At 47.2% G+C, this 18,722-nt stretch overlaps 1 protein-coding gene across 1 annotated transcript; it reads right to left on the reverse strand.

Moving 5' to 3' along the window:
- Positions 1-10,668: 10,668 nt before the first annotated feature.
- Positions 10,669-16,964, reverse strand: LOC124660957 (tryptophan aminotransferase-related protein 2-like). The gene is made up of 5 exons (XM_047198809.1): positions 16,090-16,964; positions 15,408-15,720; positions 11,557-11,834; positions 11,165-11,478; positions 10,669-11,064 (listed from the first exon to the last, which is right to left on the reverse strand). Exons 1-5 carry the CDS (start codon positions 16,590-16,592, stop codon positions 10,880-10,882), a joined length of 1,593 nt encoding a protein of 530 aa, XP_047054765.1. The 5' UTR covers positions 16,593-16,964; the 3' UTR covers positions 10,669-10,879.
- Positions 16,965-18,722: the final 1,758 nt, after the last annotated feature.

Genomic DNA, 18,722 nt, shown 5'->3' on the forward strand with positions numbered 1-18,722 from the left:
CCTTTTAATAGAGCACCGGAGCAAAGCATTAACACTCCGTGAAAACATGTGTCCCTCACATCACCACCATCCCCTCCGGTTGTCCCGATTTCGTCACTTCGGGGCCTTTGGTTCCGGACAGTGACATGTGCATACAACTTGTAGATACAATCTAAGCAATAAGTATAGAGCTCAAATCTAAGATCATGGCACTCGGGCCCTAGTGACAAGCATTAAGAATAACAAGATTGCAGCAACAATAACTTCATAAACTTTGTAGATAGACAATCATAATGTAACAATCCATCGGATCCCGACAAACACAACACCGATTACATCAGATGAATCTCAATCATGTAAGGCAGCTCATGAGATCGTTGTATTGAAGTACATGGGGGAGAGAATACCAACTAGCTACAGCTAGAACCCTTAGTCCATGGGGGAACTACTCACGGAGCATGATGGAGGCGATGGCGTTGATGGAGATGGCTTCCGGGGCACTTCCCCGCCCGGCAGGTGCCGGGACGGAGACTTCGTCCCCGAATTGGAGTTTCGCGATGGTGGCGGCGCCCCTGGAGTCTTTCTGGAGTTTCGTCAAGAGTTACGGTGTTTTTAGGTCGAAAGGGGTTAAATAGACGAAGAGGCGGCGCAGGGGGCACTGGGGGCGCCACACCACGAGCCGGCGCGGGCCCGGGCCAGGCCGCGCCGCCCTATGGTGTGGTGGCCCTCTGGCCCCTCTCCGACTCTTCTTCGGTGTTCTGGACGCTTCCGGGAAAAATAGGAGGTTCGGTCTTCGTTTCGTCGAATTCCGAGAATATTGCCCGAACAGCCTTTTCGGAACCAAAAACAACAGAAACGAGAACTGGCACCGTGGCATCTTGTTAATAGGTTAGTTCCGGAAAATGCATGAAATCATCATAAAGTGCAAGCAAAACATGTAAGTATTGTCATAAAACAAGCATGGAACAACAGAAATTATGGATACGTTGGAGACGTATCAGATTGCCATATCTCTGAAGTTATAAAGTTCTTACAAAAACTTGCTAAGAGTCCCAATGCTAGCGCTGTAAACTTGGCTTTCACAAAACATATTACAAATGCTCTCATAAAAGCTAGAGAAGAGAAACTAAAACTTGAAACTTCTATTTCTAGAAAGCTAGAGGATGGTTGGGAGCCCATCATTAAAATGAGAGTCAAAGATTTTGATTGTAATGCTTTATGTGATCTTGGTGCAAGTATTTCGTTATGCCTAAGAAAGTCTATGATATGCTTGACTTGCCACCATTGAAAAACTCGTTATCCGGATGTTAATCTCGCCGATAATGCTAAAAAGAAACCTTTGGGGAGAGTTGATAATGTTCATATTATGGTTAACAATAACCTTGTCCCCGTTGATTTTGTTGTCTTGGATATTGAATGCAACGCATCTTGCCCCATTATATTGGGAAGACCTTTTCTTCGAACCGTTGGTGCTACTATTGATATGAAGGAAGGTAATATTAAATATCAATTTCCTCTCAAGAAAGGTATGGAACACTTACCTAGAAAGAGAATGAAGTTACCTTATGATTCTATTATTAGAACAAATTATGATGTTGATGCTTCATCTTTTGATGTTACTTGAGTTACACTTTCTGCGCCTAGCTGAAAGGCGTTAAAGAAAAGCGCTTATGGGAGACAACCCATGTTTTTACTACAGTATTTTTGTTTTATATTTGAGTCTTGGAAGTTGTTTACTACTGTAGCAACCTCTCCTTATCTTAGTTTTGAGTTTTGTTGTGCCAAGTAAAGTCTTTGATAGTAAAGTAAGTACTAGATTTGGATTACTGCGCAGTTCCAGATTTCTTTGCTGTCACGAATCTGGGTCTACCTCCCTGTAGGTAGCTCAGAAAATTAAGCCAATTTACGTGCATGATCCTCAGATATGTACGCAACTTTCATTCAATTTGGGCATTTTCATTTGAGCAAGTCTGGTGGCCTAATAAAATCCATCTTTACGGACTGTTCTGTTTTGACAGATTCTGCCTTTTATTTCGCATTGCCTCTTTTGCTATGTTGGATGAATTTCTTTGATCCATTAATGTCCAGTAGCTTTATGAAATGTCCAGAAGTGTTAAGAATGATTGTGTCACCTCTGAACATGTTAATTTTTATTGTGCACTAACCCTCTAATGAGTTGTTTCGAGTTTGGTGTGGAGGAAGTTTTCAAGGATCAAGAGAGGAGTATGATGCAATATGATCAAGGAGAGTGAAAGCTCTAAGCTTGGGGATGCCCCGGTGGTTCACCCCTGCATATTCTAAGAAGACTCAAGCGTCTAAGCTTGGGGATGCCCAAGGCATCCCCTTCTTCATCGACAACATTATCGGGTTCCTCCCCCGAAACTATATTTTTATTCCGTCACATCTTATGCACTTTGCTTGGAGCGTCGGTTTGTTTTTGTTTTTGTTTTGTTTGAATAAAATGGATCCTAGCATTCACTTTATGGGAGAGAGACACGCTCCGCTGTAGCATATGGACAAGTATGTCCTTAGGCTCTACTCATAGTATTCATGGCGAAGTTCTTCTTCGTTAAATTGTTATATGGTTGGAATTGGAAAATACTACATGTAGTAATTCTAAAATGTCTTGGATAATTTGATACTTGGCAATTGTTGTACTCATGTTTAAGCTCTTGCATCATATACTTTGCACCCATTAATTAAGAAACACTTAGATCTTGCTAATTTGATTTGCATATTTGGTTTCTCTAGAGTCTAGATAATATCTAGTATTGAGTTTTGAACAACAAGGAAGACGGTGTAGAGTCTTATAATGTTTTCAATATGTCTTTTATGTGAGTTTTGCTGCACCATTCATCCTTGTGTTTGTTTCAAATAACCTTGCTAGCCTAAACCTTGTATCGAGAGGGAATACTTCTCATGCATCCAAAATCCTTGAGCCAACCACTATGCCATTTGTGTCCACCATACCTACCTACTACATGGTATTTATCCGCCATTCCAAAGTAAATTGCTTGAGTGCTACCTTTAAAATTCCATCATTCACCTTTGCAATATATAGCTCATGGGACAAATAGCTTAAAAACTATTGTGGTATTAAATATGTACTTATGCACTTTATCTCTTATTAAGTTGCTTGTTGTGCGATAACCATGCTTCTGGGGATGCCATCAACTATTCTTTGTTGAATATCATGTGAGTTGCTATGCATGTCCGTCTTGTCTGAAGTAAGAGAGATCTACCACCTTAATGGTTGGAGCATACATATTGTTAGAGAAGAACATTGGGCCGCTAACTAAAGCCATGAATCATGGTGGAAGTTTCTGTTTTGGACATATATCCTCAATCTCATATGAGAATAATAATTGTTGCCACATGCTTATGCATTAAAGAGGAGTCCATTATCTGTTGTCCATGTTGTCCCGGTATGGATGTCTAAGTTGAGAATAATCAAAAGCGAGAAATCCAAAATGCGAGCTTTCTTCTTAGACCTTTGTACAGGCGGCATGGAGGTACACCATTGTGACACTTGGTTAAAACATGTGCATTGCAAAGATCCGGTAGTCCAAGCTAATTAGGACAAGGTGCGGGCACTATTAGTACACTATGCATGAGGCTTGCAACTTGTAAGATATAATTTACATAACTCATATGCTTTATTACTACCGTTGACAAAATTGTTTCATGTTTTCAAAATAAAAGCTCTAGCACAAATATAGCAATCGATGCTTTCCTCTTTGAAGGACCATTCTTTTTTACTTTTATGTTGAGTCAGTTCACCTATCTCTCTCCACCTCAAGAAGCAAACACTTGTGTGAACTGTGCATTGATTCCTACATACTTGCATATTGTACTTGTTATATTACTCTATGTTGACAATTATCCATGAGATATACATGTTACAAGTTGAAAGCAACCGCTGAAACTTAATCTTCCTTTGTGTTGCTTCAATACCTTTACTTTGATTTATTGATTTATGAGTTAACTCTTATGCAAGACTTATTGATGCTTGTCTTGAAGTACTATTCATGAAAAGTCTTTGCTTTATGATTCACTTGTTTACTCATGTCATTACCATTGTTTTGATCGCTGCATTCATTACATATGTTTACAAATAGTATGATCAAGGTTATGATGGCATGTCACTTCAGAAATTATCTTTGTTATCGTTTTACCTCGCTCGGGACGAGCGAAACTAAGCTTGGGATGCCGATACGTCTCCAACGTATCGATAATTTCTTATGTTCCATGCCACATTATTGATGATACCTACATGTTTTATGCACACTTTATGTCATATTCGTGCATTTTCCGGAACTAACCTATTAACAAGATGCCGAAGAGCCGATTGTCTGTTTTCTCGCTATTTTTGGTTTCGTAAATCCTAGTAACGAAATATTCTCGGAATTGGACGAAATCAAGACCCGGGTCCTATTTTGCCACGAACCTTCCGGAAGACCGAAAGGGATACGAAGTGGGGCGACGAGGCGCCGCCACCATAGGGCCGCGCGGCCGCAGAGGGGCCCGCGCCGCCCTATGGTGTGGGCCCCTCGTCGGCCCTCCGACTCGCCCTTCCGCCTACTTAAAGCCTCCGTCGCGAAACCCCCGATGCGAAAAACCACGATACGGAAAACCTATGCGAGACGCCGCCGCCGCCAATCCCATCTCGGGGGATTCGGAGATCTCCTCCGGAACCTCGCCGGAGAGGGGATTCATCTCCCGGAGGACTCTACACCGCCATGGTCGCCTCCGGAGTGATGAGTGAGTAGTTCACCCCTGGACTATGGGTCCATAGCAGTAGCTAGATGGTTGTCTTCTCCTCATTGTGCTTCATTGTTGGATCTTGTGAGCTGCCTAACATGATCAAGATCATCTATCCGTAATACTCTATGTTGTGTTTGTCGGGATCCGATGGATAGAGAATACCATGTTATGTTAATTATCAAGTTATTACATATGTGTTGTTTATGATCTTGCATGCTCTCCGTTATTAGTAGAGGCTCGGCCAAGTTTTTGCTCTTAACTCCAAGAGGGAGTATTTATGCTCGATAGTGGGTTCATGCCCGCATTGACACCCGGGACGAGTGACAGAAAGTTCTAAGGTTGTGTTGTGCTTGTTGCCACTAGGGATAAAACATTGGCGCTATGTCCGAGGATGTAGTTGTTGATTACATTACGCACCATACTTAATGCAACCGTGCTCGTTGCTTTGCAACTTAATACTCGGAAGGGGTTCGGATGATAACCCGAAGGTGGACTTTTTAGGCATAGATGCGGTTGGATGGCGGTCTATGTACTTTGTCGTAATGCCCAATTAAATCTCACTATACTTATCATGACATGTATATGCATTGTTATGCTCTCTCTATTTGTCAATTGCCCGACTGTAATTTGTTCACCCAACATGCTTTTATCTTATGGGAGAGACACCTCTAGTGAATTGTGGACCCCGGTCCATTCTTTAATACTCGAAATACAAATCTGCTGCAATACTTGTTTTACTCGTTTTCTCCGGAAACAATCATCTTCCACACAATACGGTTAATCCTTTGTTACAGCAAGCCGGTGAGATTGACAACCTCACTCGTTTCGTTGGGGCAAAGTACTTTGGTTGTGTTGTGCAGGTTCCACGTTGGCGCCGGAATCTCTGGTGTTGCGCCGCACTACATCCCGCCGCCATCAACCTTCAACGTGCTTCTTGGCTCCTCCTGGTTCGATAAACCTTGGTTTCTTTCCGAGGGAAAACTTGCTGCTGTGCGCATCATACCTTCCTCTTGGGGTTCCCAACGAACGTGTGAGTTACACGCCATCAGTGTGTCACTTACTATTGGATCGGCCTTGGCTCTATGACCGTTCTGTGCAACACAATGGTCGTGCCAATACATATCACTTAGATTTCAAGGGCAAGAAAATCAACTTACAGCCTATGTCACCACAGCAAATTGTCAATGAATCTCGTCAGAAAGTTGAAGTAAACTTGGAGAATGCTTCTTTAGATAAGCGAGAGAATTGTAATGTCGTGAGTGATATAACGAAAAGTGAGAGAGTAAATTCCTTAGTCTCATTAGCCACCAAAGAAGACATGAGAGAATTTAGCGAGGATCCTACAGCCATGCCTCTTGTGCTCTTGTACAGGGGTACGGTTTTGGTTTCTAACGACATGACCCCTCTTCCTCTTGGTGTTTATAATATTTTGCAGGAATTTGGCGACGTGTTTCCGGAGGAGGTACCCGCAGGACTACCACCATTGCGAGGTATTGAGCATCAAATCGACTTGATCCCCGGAGCTTCGCTACCCAATCGGGCACCATATAGAACGAACCCCGAAGAAACGAAGGAGATACAGAAGCAAGTACAAGCGCTACTCGACAAAGGTTATATCCGCATAAGCCTTAGTCCTTGTGTTGTTCCTGTTATTCTAGTTCCTAAGAAAGATGGTACATGGCGTATGTGCGTAGATTGTAGAGCGATAAACAATATTACTATTCGATATCGTCATCCTATTCCCCGTTTAGAGGATATGCTAGATGAATTGAGTGGTGCTCGCTGTTTTCTCTAAAATTGATTTGCGTAGTGGTTATCATCAAATTAGGATGAAAGAAGGGGATGAATGGAAAACAACCTTTAAAACAAAATTTGGTTTATATGAGTGGTTAGTAATGCCTTTTGGTTTGACTAATGCACCTAGCACTTTCATGAGACCGATGAACCATGTTTTGCGTGAATTTATTGGCAAGTTTGTGGTTGTGTATTTTGATGACATATTAATCTACAGCCGCAATGAATCTGATCATACTATACATATTCGATATGTTTTGCAAGTGTTGCGTGATAATAAACTCTATGGTAATCTTGAAAAGTGCACATTTTGCAAAGATAAGGTCATATTTCTGGGTTATGTTGTCTCTCAGCATGGAGTAGAAGTCGATGTGTCTAAGCCATTCAAAATTGGCCTACTCCCATGAATGTGAGTCAAGTAAGAAGTTTTCATGGTCTAGCTGGGTTTTATAGAAGATTTGTGCCCAATTTTAGTACTATTGTTGCATCTTTGAATGACTTGACTAAAAAGGGTGTTCTTTTTGAGTGGGGCGCAGCCCAAGATCATGCTTTTGATGAACTTAAGAGATTGTTAACTTCTGCACTGTTGCTTGCACTTCCTGATTTCAATAAGCAATTTGAGATTGAATGTGATGCTAGTGGTATTGGAATTGGTGGTATGTTGATGCAAGAGGGTCGCCCAATTGCATATTTTTCTGAGAAACTTTCTGGTGCTAAGTTAAACTATCTTATATATGATAAAGAATTGTATGCTTTAATTAGAGTTTTTGAGGTTTGGCAACATTACTTGTGGCCAAAAGAATTTATCATACATTCTGATCATGAAGCTTTAAAATACCTGAAAGCTCAGTCTACTTTGCATAAGCGTCTTGCTAAGTGGGTTGAGTTCATTGAGTCTTTTCCATACATTATTAAGCATAAGAAGGGAAACGATAATATTGTTGCTGATGCTCTATCTAGTAAGAATATGCTATTAACTCAACTTGATGTGAAAATTCCTGGATTAAAAGTTCTATGTGATTTGTATGCCACTGATCATGATTTTGCTGAACCATATCGCTTGTGTGCTATTGGTAAAGCATGGGAAAAATATCACATACATGATGGGTTCTTGTTTAGAGCTAACAAACTATGTGTTCCAGAATCATCTGTGCGTTTGCTCTTATTGCAGGAATCACATGATGGAAGTTTGATGGGTCACTTTGGGCGTGAGAAGACGCTACTCATGCTCGCTGATCACTTTTATTGGCCAAAGATGAGACGGGATGTGGACAGATATGTGAAGAGATGCATTACTTGCAACAAGTCCAAGTCCAAGCTGAAGCCTCACGGTTTGTATACTCCTTTACCGGCACCTACTACACCTTGGGAGGATATTAGTATGGATTTTGTGTTGGGTTTGCCGCGTACTAAAAGAGACCATGATTCTATGTTTGTGGTTTTCTAAAATGTCACATTTTATTGCCTGCCACAAAAGCGACGATGCGTCGCATATTGCTAACCTGTTTTTCAGGGAGGTTGTACGACTACATGGAGTCCCGAAGACTATTGTTTCTGATCGTGACGTGAAGTTTATGAGCTACTTCTGGAAGACGTTGTGGAGAAAGTCGGGGACGAAGCCGCTTTTCAGCACTACTTGTCATCCCCAAACCGATGGTCAAACCGAAGTGGTGAATAGAACATTGTCACAACTGTTGAGATCCATGATCAAGAAGAACCTGAAGGAGTGGGAAGAGTGTTTGCCGCATGTGTAGTTTGCTTACAACATGGCGGTACATTCTACCACGGAGCTGTGTCCTTTTGAGGTGGTGTATGATTTCAAACCCATTACTCCACTTGACTTGTTGCCTTTGCCCATACATGAGAGAGTTAATATGGAGGCATCCAAGAGGGCAGATTTTGTACGGAAGATACATGTGAATACTAAAGAGTTGATAGAAAAGAAAGGCAAGAGCAATGCTGCAAGAATGAACAAGAAGCGCAAGGAGATGTTGTTCAAGCCTGGTGATTTGGTCTGGGTACATTTTCGCAAGGATAGGTTCCCGAAGCTGCGGAAGTCCAAGTTGCTTCCTCGTGGTGCTGGTCCTTACAAAGTGCTTGCCAAGATCAATGACAATGCATACTCAATAGATCTTCCAACTGATGAGTTTGGTGTCAGTAATACTTTCAATGTCGCTGATTTGACACCATATGACGGAGAAGACCTTGGAGCATCGGGGTCGACGCCTTTTGAAGGGGGGAAGATGATGAGGACATCCCTACCTCACTACTACCTCTGTCATTGCAAGATGAAGATGATGCTGCTGTGAAGCTCAAGTCCAATGAAGTTAGGATTGGACCAATGTCACGAGCTCGTGCGAAGCTACTTAAGCAACAGGTGAATTTGTTCCTAAGTGATACTTTGATCGATGAGAACTTTATACTGCCTAAATCCTATTATTTATGTATGATCAGGTATGAGGAGGGAGCAAGCATCGCACGAGGAGGAGAGGAGCAGCTGGACCAGAAGCTGGACGTGAAGCTGGACATGGAGCTGGACATGAAGACATCTCATGGACGCGCGAGGGAGGAGCGGGAGGCATGCGTGAGAGGAGGAGATGAAGTTCAGGAGGCCGGCGCCAGGGCCGGTCCAACCGGCCGTGCCGCCGGGCCACCCGGTCCCAGACCCGGTCGGCCGGCTTCCACGCCGACGCTGCCCGGTCCCAAACCGGGTTTTTGACTTGTGCCAACCGGGGCGAGTCCAGTAAGCCAGGACGTTCTGTCCGGTTGCCATATGGCGTCAGGCCCGGTCCAAAACCGGACCGGCCAGTCCCAGGCCAGGTCGACCGACCCCCAGACCGGCCGTGTCCGAGTCTATCTCGACCAGATCTATTCTGGGTCGGTTATTTTTGTATCTTTTCGACCTGAGGTCGTCCCGTACGTCTATATAAGTGCCCAGGACGCCCCCAAAGTTGCTTAGACCACGTTTAAGATAAACCCTAGTTCTTAGTTGTTTGCTCTGCAAAACTATTGAATTCCCTACACAATATTGCTTGATATTGTGTAGATCTGAAAGTCTTGTGTAATCTGCTGTTCCATTGGGAATTAGAAGGTTGCAACTTACCGCTTCGTGGTCGGCGGCTACGTGCACAAGTGTGTGGAGTTGCGAATATCTTGCAGGGTTGAGAGCTGTTGCATTGGCGACAGTGACCAATCGAGAGATCTCGTTGCATCATACAAGTTATCATCCACTTCTTCAAGTTACCTCCGCTGCAATCATCAAGATCGGACCACCCCTTATCACTCTAGATAATCAGCTCGATTGGAGTCTATAGTACATAAGGAAGAATCGCTCATAAAAATCTAATCTAAATTATAAAAATCTAATCTAAATTGACTAAGTACAATTACGCTCCTCTCCCCCTTCCCAAATTTGGCAGGTTGGCCGCATTCTGTCCTCGAGCCATTTTCATGTTTCTAAGACTAGTCATAGTGGGAAGTAACATAGACTAGTAACATGCACATGTTACTACTCTATGTTACTACCTTCATAGTGGTTAGTAAAATCAAAGTAGTATCATATATGTCTTCATTAATTAGCTTTTAGATTCATTGTATCTTGAGAAGTGTGATATTACAGTAACTAGCTATGTTACAGTAAGACTACTCATAGTGGGAGTAACTTCACTAGTAACTAAGTGTTCAACTCAGCAAATTTGCTTATGTGGCAGTGAGTTAATGAGGAGAGAGGAGGATAGAGTAACATAGCTAGTTACTATAACATCACACTTCTCAAGATACAATGAGTCTATAAGCTAATTAATGAAGACATATATGATACTATTTTGATGTTACTAACCACTATGAAGGTAGTAACATAGAGTAGTAACATGCACATGTCACTACTCTATGTTACTTCCCACTATAACTAGTCTAACTAGCTATGTTACTCCATCCTCCTCTCTCCTCATTAACTCACTGCCACATAAGCAAATTTGCTGAGTTGGACACTTAGTTACTAGTGAAGTTACTCCCACTATGAGTAGTCTAAAGACATTCCGAGTATATTCGAGTAGATTGATTTGCTTGCTTCTTTTTAAGCATCGATTAATTATCTTGTTGCTTCAGTTCTTTCGAAGGGAAACAATTCTAAGAACAGAAGCAGACAAGTGAAGCCTTTATAAGAATTTGAGAACAAAGCACGAGCACGGATCGAAAACAAGAAAAACAAAAATCTGGCCATCTCCTTCCTTCCTTCCTACCAACACACTGCTCTACTACACATGCTCGGCGCGCCACACGACCGGCATGCATGCTTAACGAAGAAGCCTGACTCGACATTGATGATCGCCATGATCTTCGATCACTTGAGGGAGGCGAGGCGCCTGACGAAGAAGTCGAAGGCGTCGTCCCTGTCGAGCATGCTGACCCGGACGTACCTCGTGTCCGCCCCGAACTGACTCCCGCACCGCGTCAGGATCTTGTGCCCGCGGAGGAACCCCGCGCAGTCCACCACGTCCTCCCTGTCGCACCGCAGCCACGCGAACGCTGCAAGCAAGAAACAAAACAATGGCGCCGCCGCGGTCGATCAGAGAACCGATCGGACATGCATTCGGCCATGGGCAATGTGACGGCGCGGCGTACGTACCGGGGTTGTTCCCAGCCGTCTCGTTGGCGAAGTTGCAGTAGCCGATGGTCTCGTCGGGCAGGCTGAAGATGCCGGAGGCGGCGGCCGCGGCGCGCAGCATGCTCCAGCGCTCCACCATCTTGCGCCGCCCGAAGTCGAACAGGCGGTGACTCCGCATCGCGCCGCCGGAGGAGTGCTCGTTGTCGTAGCCGTCGGAGACCGCCCTGAGCACCTTGGCGGCGCGCAGCTGCGAGTCCTTGGAGACGCCGATGGTGTTGAGCTCCACGAACTTGGTCATCCGCCGCGCCACCTCCCGGTCCTTCACCAGCGCCCACCTGCAGAACCGTCGCATTTCGTTTCAAGCAACGTTTTTTTGACTGAACTGAAGCTGCAAGGTAGAAACAAATTCTTACCCGATCCTGGTGCCGGCGTGGCCGGTGCTCTTGGAGACGGTGAAGAGCATGATGTCGTGGTCGGCTCGTCGGGTGATGGGCGTGTACTGCGGCCAGTAGTAGGCCAGGTCGTGGACCGCCTTCCCGGCGTCGGAGCTCAGCACGGCCTCCCGGATGGCGCCGTCGGGATTGTTCGGGGAGCACACCAGCTCAATGTAGGTGTCGCCGACGAACGTGTCTGCGTCGCCGCCCCACCGGAAGAGCCCGGACCGCAGGAAGTCCGTCACGGCCGGATATGACTGCGCGCGGTGGCACATGAACAGATTAATACAGTTTTTTCGATAGTTTTATTCCTAAATCTGAATTGTGTGGGATTTTGTTACTCGTTGCTCTAAATTACACCCAAGATCAAGTAAAATTTCGTCAAATATATAGAAAGGGGAATGATATGAACACCAATAATACTCTTTCAGAACCGCGCCACCCTTGGCGACATAGGGGCCGATCGCGACACCGGCCTCAGGGCCCCTCCCTCCCGCCGTCCCCAGAGGTCTGTCACAGAAAGCCAAGACGGTGGTGACAGGGCTTTCTCCCTCGCACGGTGGTGCTCTTCTCGCTGGCAATGGCGCATGGCATGGTGGCGACTCGGCGACAAGGTGCTGCAGGGCTCTTGTGACGGTGGAGGCGCAACCCGCCCTGTGACGGAGGCCTCCCTACCGCGGCAGCCGGGAGCTTAGTGACCGCTCGACCTAGATGGGATTTGGCGGGCCTACGACTCTGGGCCCTTGGCTGCATGTGGGCGTGATAGCGCCTGACACATCATCCCGTAAGTCAATCCCGTAAGATTTTGCCCGTAAGTGTAGCATTGTTGCGCCTGACAACATCGACCACTGGGCACCGTGGCCATCCTAATGGTCGGCCAGGCGGAAGCGGGCTGGATCCTCACTATCTAGCTCCCGTTTAGTGGAGTTGCAGTGGGACGGTGGTCATCGCCTCCTTCTCTCATGACGGCAGACCCAGCTCGCCTCTCGTCGGTGGCATATGCAGCACCTTGCAGCTACAGCTGGGCTTGAGCAGCCTGGCCCGGACGGCCCGACACGAAAATCCCAGGACGGGCCAGGCCGGGCCGGGCTTGCATGTTGGGTCGGGCTCGGGCCTAAATTTGAAGCCCGGGCTTATATGAAACCTGATTTAGGCTTAGTTCGGACCAGACTTGTCGGGCCGGGCTTTTGTCTATTCGGGATGGGTTCGGGCCTGGTTTGTAAGCCCGAAGGTCGGGTCGGGCCAGGCTTGGAAATTTAGATTCGGGCTTTTCGGGCCTAGCACGAAACCTGGCCCGGCCCGAGAAATGCCTAGGTGTACTTGCAGCGCATGTCCGAAGTGCTTTGGAGTGGACGGCAGTGTCGAAGAGAAATCCCTTCGTCAAGCTGACGATGGCGACACCAACGGGCGCCATCACCTTCTTGGAGGAGTCGTAATGGTGATGTCTGGCTTCACCGCCCGAGCACCAAAGAAGCCCCGGATCTAGTCATCGTATTGGGCGACGGCGGGTCAGCTGTGTCGTTCCCTCCTTGGAGGCAGCTCCTAGGTTGTTCGGGGAGTCCTCCGAGTGTGAAATTGTGAGGCGCCATGTACACCGCCAACGACTCTTTTTGGCCGGGGCCTCCTTCGGCTTGGTGCGGTCCCACTGTTCACTCGAACTCTTAGGAGCTTATGGGTGGGCGGTGCGTTGGCTTGTGCCATCGGGGAGTTGGAGTCGATCTATTGAGTTCCCTTCTTCAATTGTGATGCAGCCTTGAAGCTCGGTGTTTCATCTCCGAGGAGACGATGCAAGGCCGTTGGGCTAGTGTGGGTTGTGTTGTAAACCATGGGGCGTGTGTTTCTATCATGTTACCTCTTTATCGTTATACCGGCCATCTTAGCCTCTTCTTCTATGCAATCTGAGGCACCTTTCGAGATGTATCCTTAAAAAAAATCTCAAAACGCACCAAGAACTTTGATACTCAACTGTGGTTGTTAATATATACCAAATTATATGTTTGTGCTTGTGCAAACAGAGCTTGACTCTGGTGGTTAGGTCCCTTGTGGTGGAACCAGCCCACTCAGTGGTAGGTGACGTGCCCGTCAACAGCGAGGCGCCAGTGGTGACTTCGTCAACCTCAAGATATGCCGGCTCAGTCCCTTGGAGGTGCTCATAGGGGTAGGGTGTGCGTGCGTGCGTTCATAGGGTGTTTGTACGTGCGTGTTTGTGAGCGTCTGCGTTGTACTGTGGTCTCAAAAAAAATATTTTAATTGTATTTGTCTTGTGAAAAACTTTTATTTCACATAATTGTATTTGCATATTATGAATAAAAATTGCAGTAAAACTTGTAGGATGGAGTACCAAATAGGTGACATATTCATGATGCTTTTAAGATTGTTGATGTGATTCTACATATATTGACAATTTCCTATATATCTAGTCAAAATTTGCAAATTTAGATTTTTAGCGAAAGCTAAAGCACAGACTAATTTGAAACGAAATCATCCTATGTTTGAAATTCGGTTGAGATCAATCAAGATAAGATCTCTTAGATCAGAAATTCAATTCGACTCCCGGGTGCATATGATCCCTCTATCTAAAAGAATATAGATATTTCGAAGTGTCAAAAAAATTTGTCAAATAATTTTACATGTACATCTTCATAATATATGTACGTTCGTCAAGTTTCGCGAAAAAACCGATTTTTTTTGGGCTATATAAGAAAGAGAAAAAAATTATCTTTTGAAAAGCCTCACTTTTAGCATAGAATTTTGTCTTTTCCACATACGCCACACACGATAAGTCGATTTTTCATGAAATGACTTTGTAAGCGCATAGCACGTGAAGATGCGCATGCGAATTTTTTATTTCAATTTTTTAACATTTCAAAACGTTTCTAAGATTCATTTCAAAATAAAAGGAGCATATGCTTCCATGTACCAAAACACCGCTCCCTAGATGATCTTTATTTTCTCAAGCAGATCCAAGTCGGTCAGCGAACTGACTCGTACTATAAAGGGCAAAGTACTAGTACTAGTAATATACTGTATTTTGTTATCCATTACCACCAGGGTAGTTCAAATTAGTTCAGATTCAGTTTAAAAAAAAGATTAGTTCAGACTGAGAACATGAAACCTGAGAAATAAACTATGGACTGGACGCCGACACCCCATGACTGACCCACATGATTCATCGCCAGATGTGGAACACACACATGACAATGGAATCGCAAGAACAGAATGCTTCTACTTTTCTGTTCTCCCAGGTTACCTACAAAGATGAATGATCCCACATGAGCATCAACAGAGGCCGCCTACACCGCGCGCCGCCGCCATGTGTTAGCTTTGCTCTACTCTCATCATCAGCACATGCAGATGGAATTTTTCAGGACAGGGAAGAGAGTTATCTTCCCTGACTTAAAAATGCCAAGTCGGCAAGTCCTAAGAAGTGACTACTGAGATTCAGATTTGGTTCTAGATGCCCATTGTTGTCTGAAGTGACATGTCGTCGGCGAATGACAGTATTGCCGGCCCCTAGGCGCAAGACAGGTTAAGTCTCGTCGAGGATTAGCACGCCATGAGCTTGCTTGATCACATGGCTAGAGTGGGGGTTTGGGACAAGTGAATGGGGACAGAAGCCAGTGGCACCATCGGTGTCCCCCATTGTCTTTAATCCCAGCACCCATCTCCCCATCATTTAGTGGGGAATGATAGGACAATGACAGCGCTCTTGCCATCCTTGTCACACAACAATCTCTCATCATCAACCCCAATGCCCATTTGTTAAGTTTCATGTCACTGGAATCTACAGCGCGTCTTTGTGCTTGTAAAATCTGAATCAGCGCACTTACCGAATAGTAGGGCGCCGTGGAGACGACGCTCATGGGCTCGGCGGCGCCGTCGGCGTTGGGTGGCGCCAGCGCGTATAGCGCGGCCATGAAGAGCTGCGTGGAGCCTGTGCCGACGAGGACGTGGTAGCCGTCGACGGCGGCGTTGCCGACGGTGCGGTGGAGGCGGCGCACCTGCTGGTCGAAGCCCGGCTCCAGGAACCAGCACACGTTGGTCACGTCCGAGAAGTAGCTCATCGTCTGCCACCCCGGGATGACGATCTCCGCCGCGTCCCCCGTCTCCCGCCAGAAGGCCTCGAACATGGTCGGGTCCCCGCTGCAACCGACAGCGCGAATGTCAAACCTTGTTTCTCTGTACATGATGTTGTGAGCTGAGAATCGAGCGCGGCCGTCGTGCTCATGCTCATGTGGTTTCTTTTGCTTGCATCGATGGCGAAAATAGACTATGGCGAAAACGAAAGCAAATCTTGGCGACAGGTGCATGCATGATGCATCGATTAAGGGTGGAGCTGGCGCCAATCGGCCCTTGGATCGGCATTCATTCCTCCTTGACATTGACATTGCACAGGGACATGCTCCGCCGGGAATTGCAGATATTTTAATGGAGGGAAAAAATTACAGTACTGAGAGTTTGAGACTGAGAGAGTAGATCGAGGACTGAGGGAAGAGGGAGGGGGAGACTCACTGGTCAAGGTTGATAACGGAGTCGTGTGTCACCGCTGGTTTTCCAGTGGAAGGCGCCCTCGTATCCCTGTCCTTGGACTCGACAGTCCGCGCCGCCGCGCCATGCTCTCTCTCGCCGCTCGTTTCAGGTTGAACGCAGGTGTCATGCCGCTGGTCAGGAGAGGCGGCGGCAGCGGGATGGTGCTGGTGGCTGACGGCATAGTGGTAGAGGAGGAGCGCGAGGGTGGCGACGTTCAACGCGACGGAGGCGAAGACGGCGACGCGCCACAGCGGCGTTCCCGCCGCCGCCCGCCTCCTTCCGGTAGCCTTCGCCACCGAGAACGCGCCGCCTCTCGGCCTGCTCGCCGCCCGGAGCGCCACGCCGCCGCCGCTCGCGGTCACCGCGTGCTCCTCCCGGCTGGGCGCGCCGCCGCCAGGAGACGCGAGCATGCGCGGCATTAGGCCTCCTCCGTTCCCTTGGAACTCCCCTCGTGCGTCAATCAGGCGCCGCTGGAACGCCGCCATGACGCCCTGAATCGAGGCGTTCCTTGTGGAGAAAAAACAAAGAAACGCTAGCTTCTCGGATGGACACAGCACTGCTGGTGTTGGGTCGAGGAAGGAAAAAAGATTCAGTGATCGACCACCGGCGGGATCGGACGGAGATAGCTCGGAGCAAGGCTGCTGTTGCTTACGCACTCTCCTGTTTCAGCGTCTAGCGCTGCAGCAGACTGTTCTTCGTCAGTGCGCTAGCTTGCTAGCTCACGGGTGCAGCTGAGCAGGAGCAGACGGGACGAGGACGACAGAGAGAGTGGGGCGAGGAAAGAGAGCAGGATGGGAGCTATCGAAGGAGTCTGCTGCTGCTCTGGGCGCGGCAGAAGGAGGTGGTAGGAGGACGATGCAGATGCCGCAGTGTGCCTGGACCTGCACGGCTTTATTTATAGCTAGATAGATGGCGCCCCTACCACTACAGGAGGATGGTAGTACAATATTCCTTCTGCCGAAACGGAGGTAGGCATCTCCAGTGGCGAATTTCGGACGTTCAAATTATCCGTGGTCGTCCGTTTGCGTCGCTAGGCGGATGTCAAATTAATCGCGAGGGGTGAAATGTCCGTTTGCGTCGGGGCTACCTCCAGCGATCCGACGCATTTTGGAATGCAAGCGTTTTTTTTGTGCTACTTCTTTTTGTTTTTGTTGAATGAGCAAGTTTAAACGCGAAAAAATATTACTCAATGATGTTATGTTGCTCCAGATAGATTATAGCCTAAACAATTCACCGGATACTTCAATCGAATAGGTTCAAACATATTTAACATACAAAGAGGAAAAAATTTAAAAACATATAAAATAAAACTATTTGGCCTTCTTGTTAGAAGGCCCTGCCTCGTCGTCCAAACTCCTGTGCCTCTTGCTTGTCATCTTCTCGTCGGAAGAGGAACTGGAGGACGACGCGCCCGTCGAAGAGTTGAAACTGAAAGAAATGTCATCTTCGTCATCGTCGTCGGTGAACGGACGACGACGACGCGCCACCCGTGCCAGCGCCTTTGCCCGGGCCCTGGACTTCTTCCTTGCCGCCGCCTTGTCGTCCAGCGCCTCCTGCGCCTCCAACCGGCGAACTTGGTGTCGGAGTCCTCCTCCTCCTGCGCCTCCAACCGGCGAACTTGGTGTCGGAGTCCTCCTCCTCCTGCCCCTCCTCCTCCTCCTCGCCCTCGGCGTCGCTGCCAGCGCCGCCTCCGTCCTCCTCCTGGCCTTCGCTGGCATTGCCGCTTCCGTCCTCCTCCTCCTCACTCGGCGTGGAGGCAGGGTCACTGGGCGTGGAGCCCGGATCGCTTGGCGTCACAAGGGATTCTCACCAATGCAGATATCCGGGCGACTTGCCCTCGCTCTCCGAGTCGGACGGCAGCGTGTAGTCGCTCATGGCGTGCCGGTGTTGGAGAAGAAAAAGAAGAGGAAGAAGGAGGCGGTTCAACTTGAATTACCGTAGACGCAGAGGTTTTAATCTGCGGGGATTAACGCCAGCGCATATAACGAAGAGGCCGGCGGTTGCTCTTCCGCGGCGGTTCGGCGCTCCATTGCGCCGGTTGGCGGGTTGATCGGCGCGGTTGCCACACCGGCGGTTGACATTCGCGCGTTGTGATTTCGAGGCCGATCGAACCTGGGTTGCTGCCATGAGGGCCCGTGGGGAAGCGAGCGGACGCTAGGCGCGACCGCGCATTATGCGTCAGGTTTGCGTCTCCGCGGACGCCCCGGATACGATGCGTCGCCCCGCTGGAGGTGCTGCCAAACGCATTTCCGGTCCGTGTGGACGCAAACGGTCGCTCAGCGTCCGTTTGTGTCGCATCGTTGGAGATGCCCTTACACCAACATGCCCCGTTGTAGGCTTTCTTTTCAAGTTAAGCACCTCTCGGGTTTATAAAATTGCAAAAGTTGGGAATAAGAAAAGTTGTAAGGTTAGGATGTCATATACTCGGTTGCCGTGTTGAATCGTACAGAAAATTTTCATATCGTTTCTAAACATGCTCCATATAATAAAATTTTAGAAATAGGATCTCCAAATTTTTTCTTAATGATATTCCGTTGAGCCAAACATATCTTGAACTTCGAGAACTTCGGCTACGGATATGCATAGATTGTCTTGAACGGTGCTTTCATAAAACT

The sequence above is a fragment of the Lolium rigidum genome, chromosome 6 (assembly GCF_022539505.1).
Source record: "Lolium rigidum isolate FL_2022 chromosome 6, APGP_CSIRO_Lrig_0.1, whole genome shotgun sequence".
In the NCBI taxonomy this organism is placed as follows: domain Eukaryota; kingdom Viridiplantae; phylum Streptophyta; class Magnoliopsida; order Poales; family Poaceae; genus Lolium; species Lolium rigidum.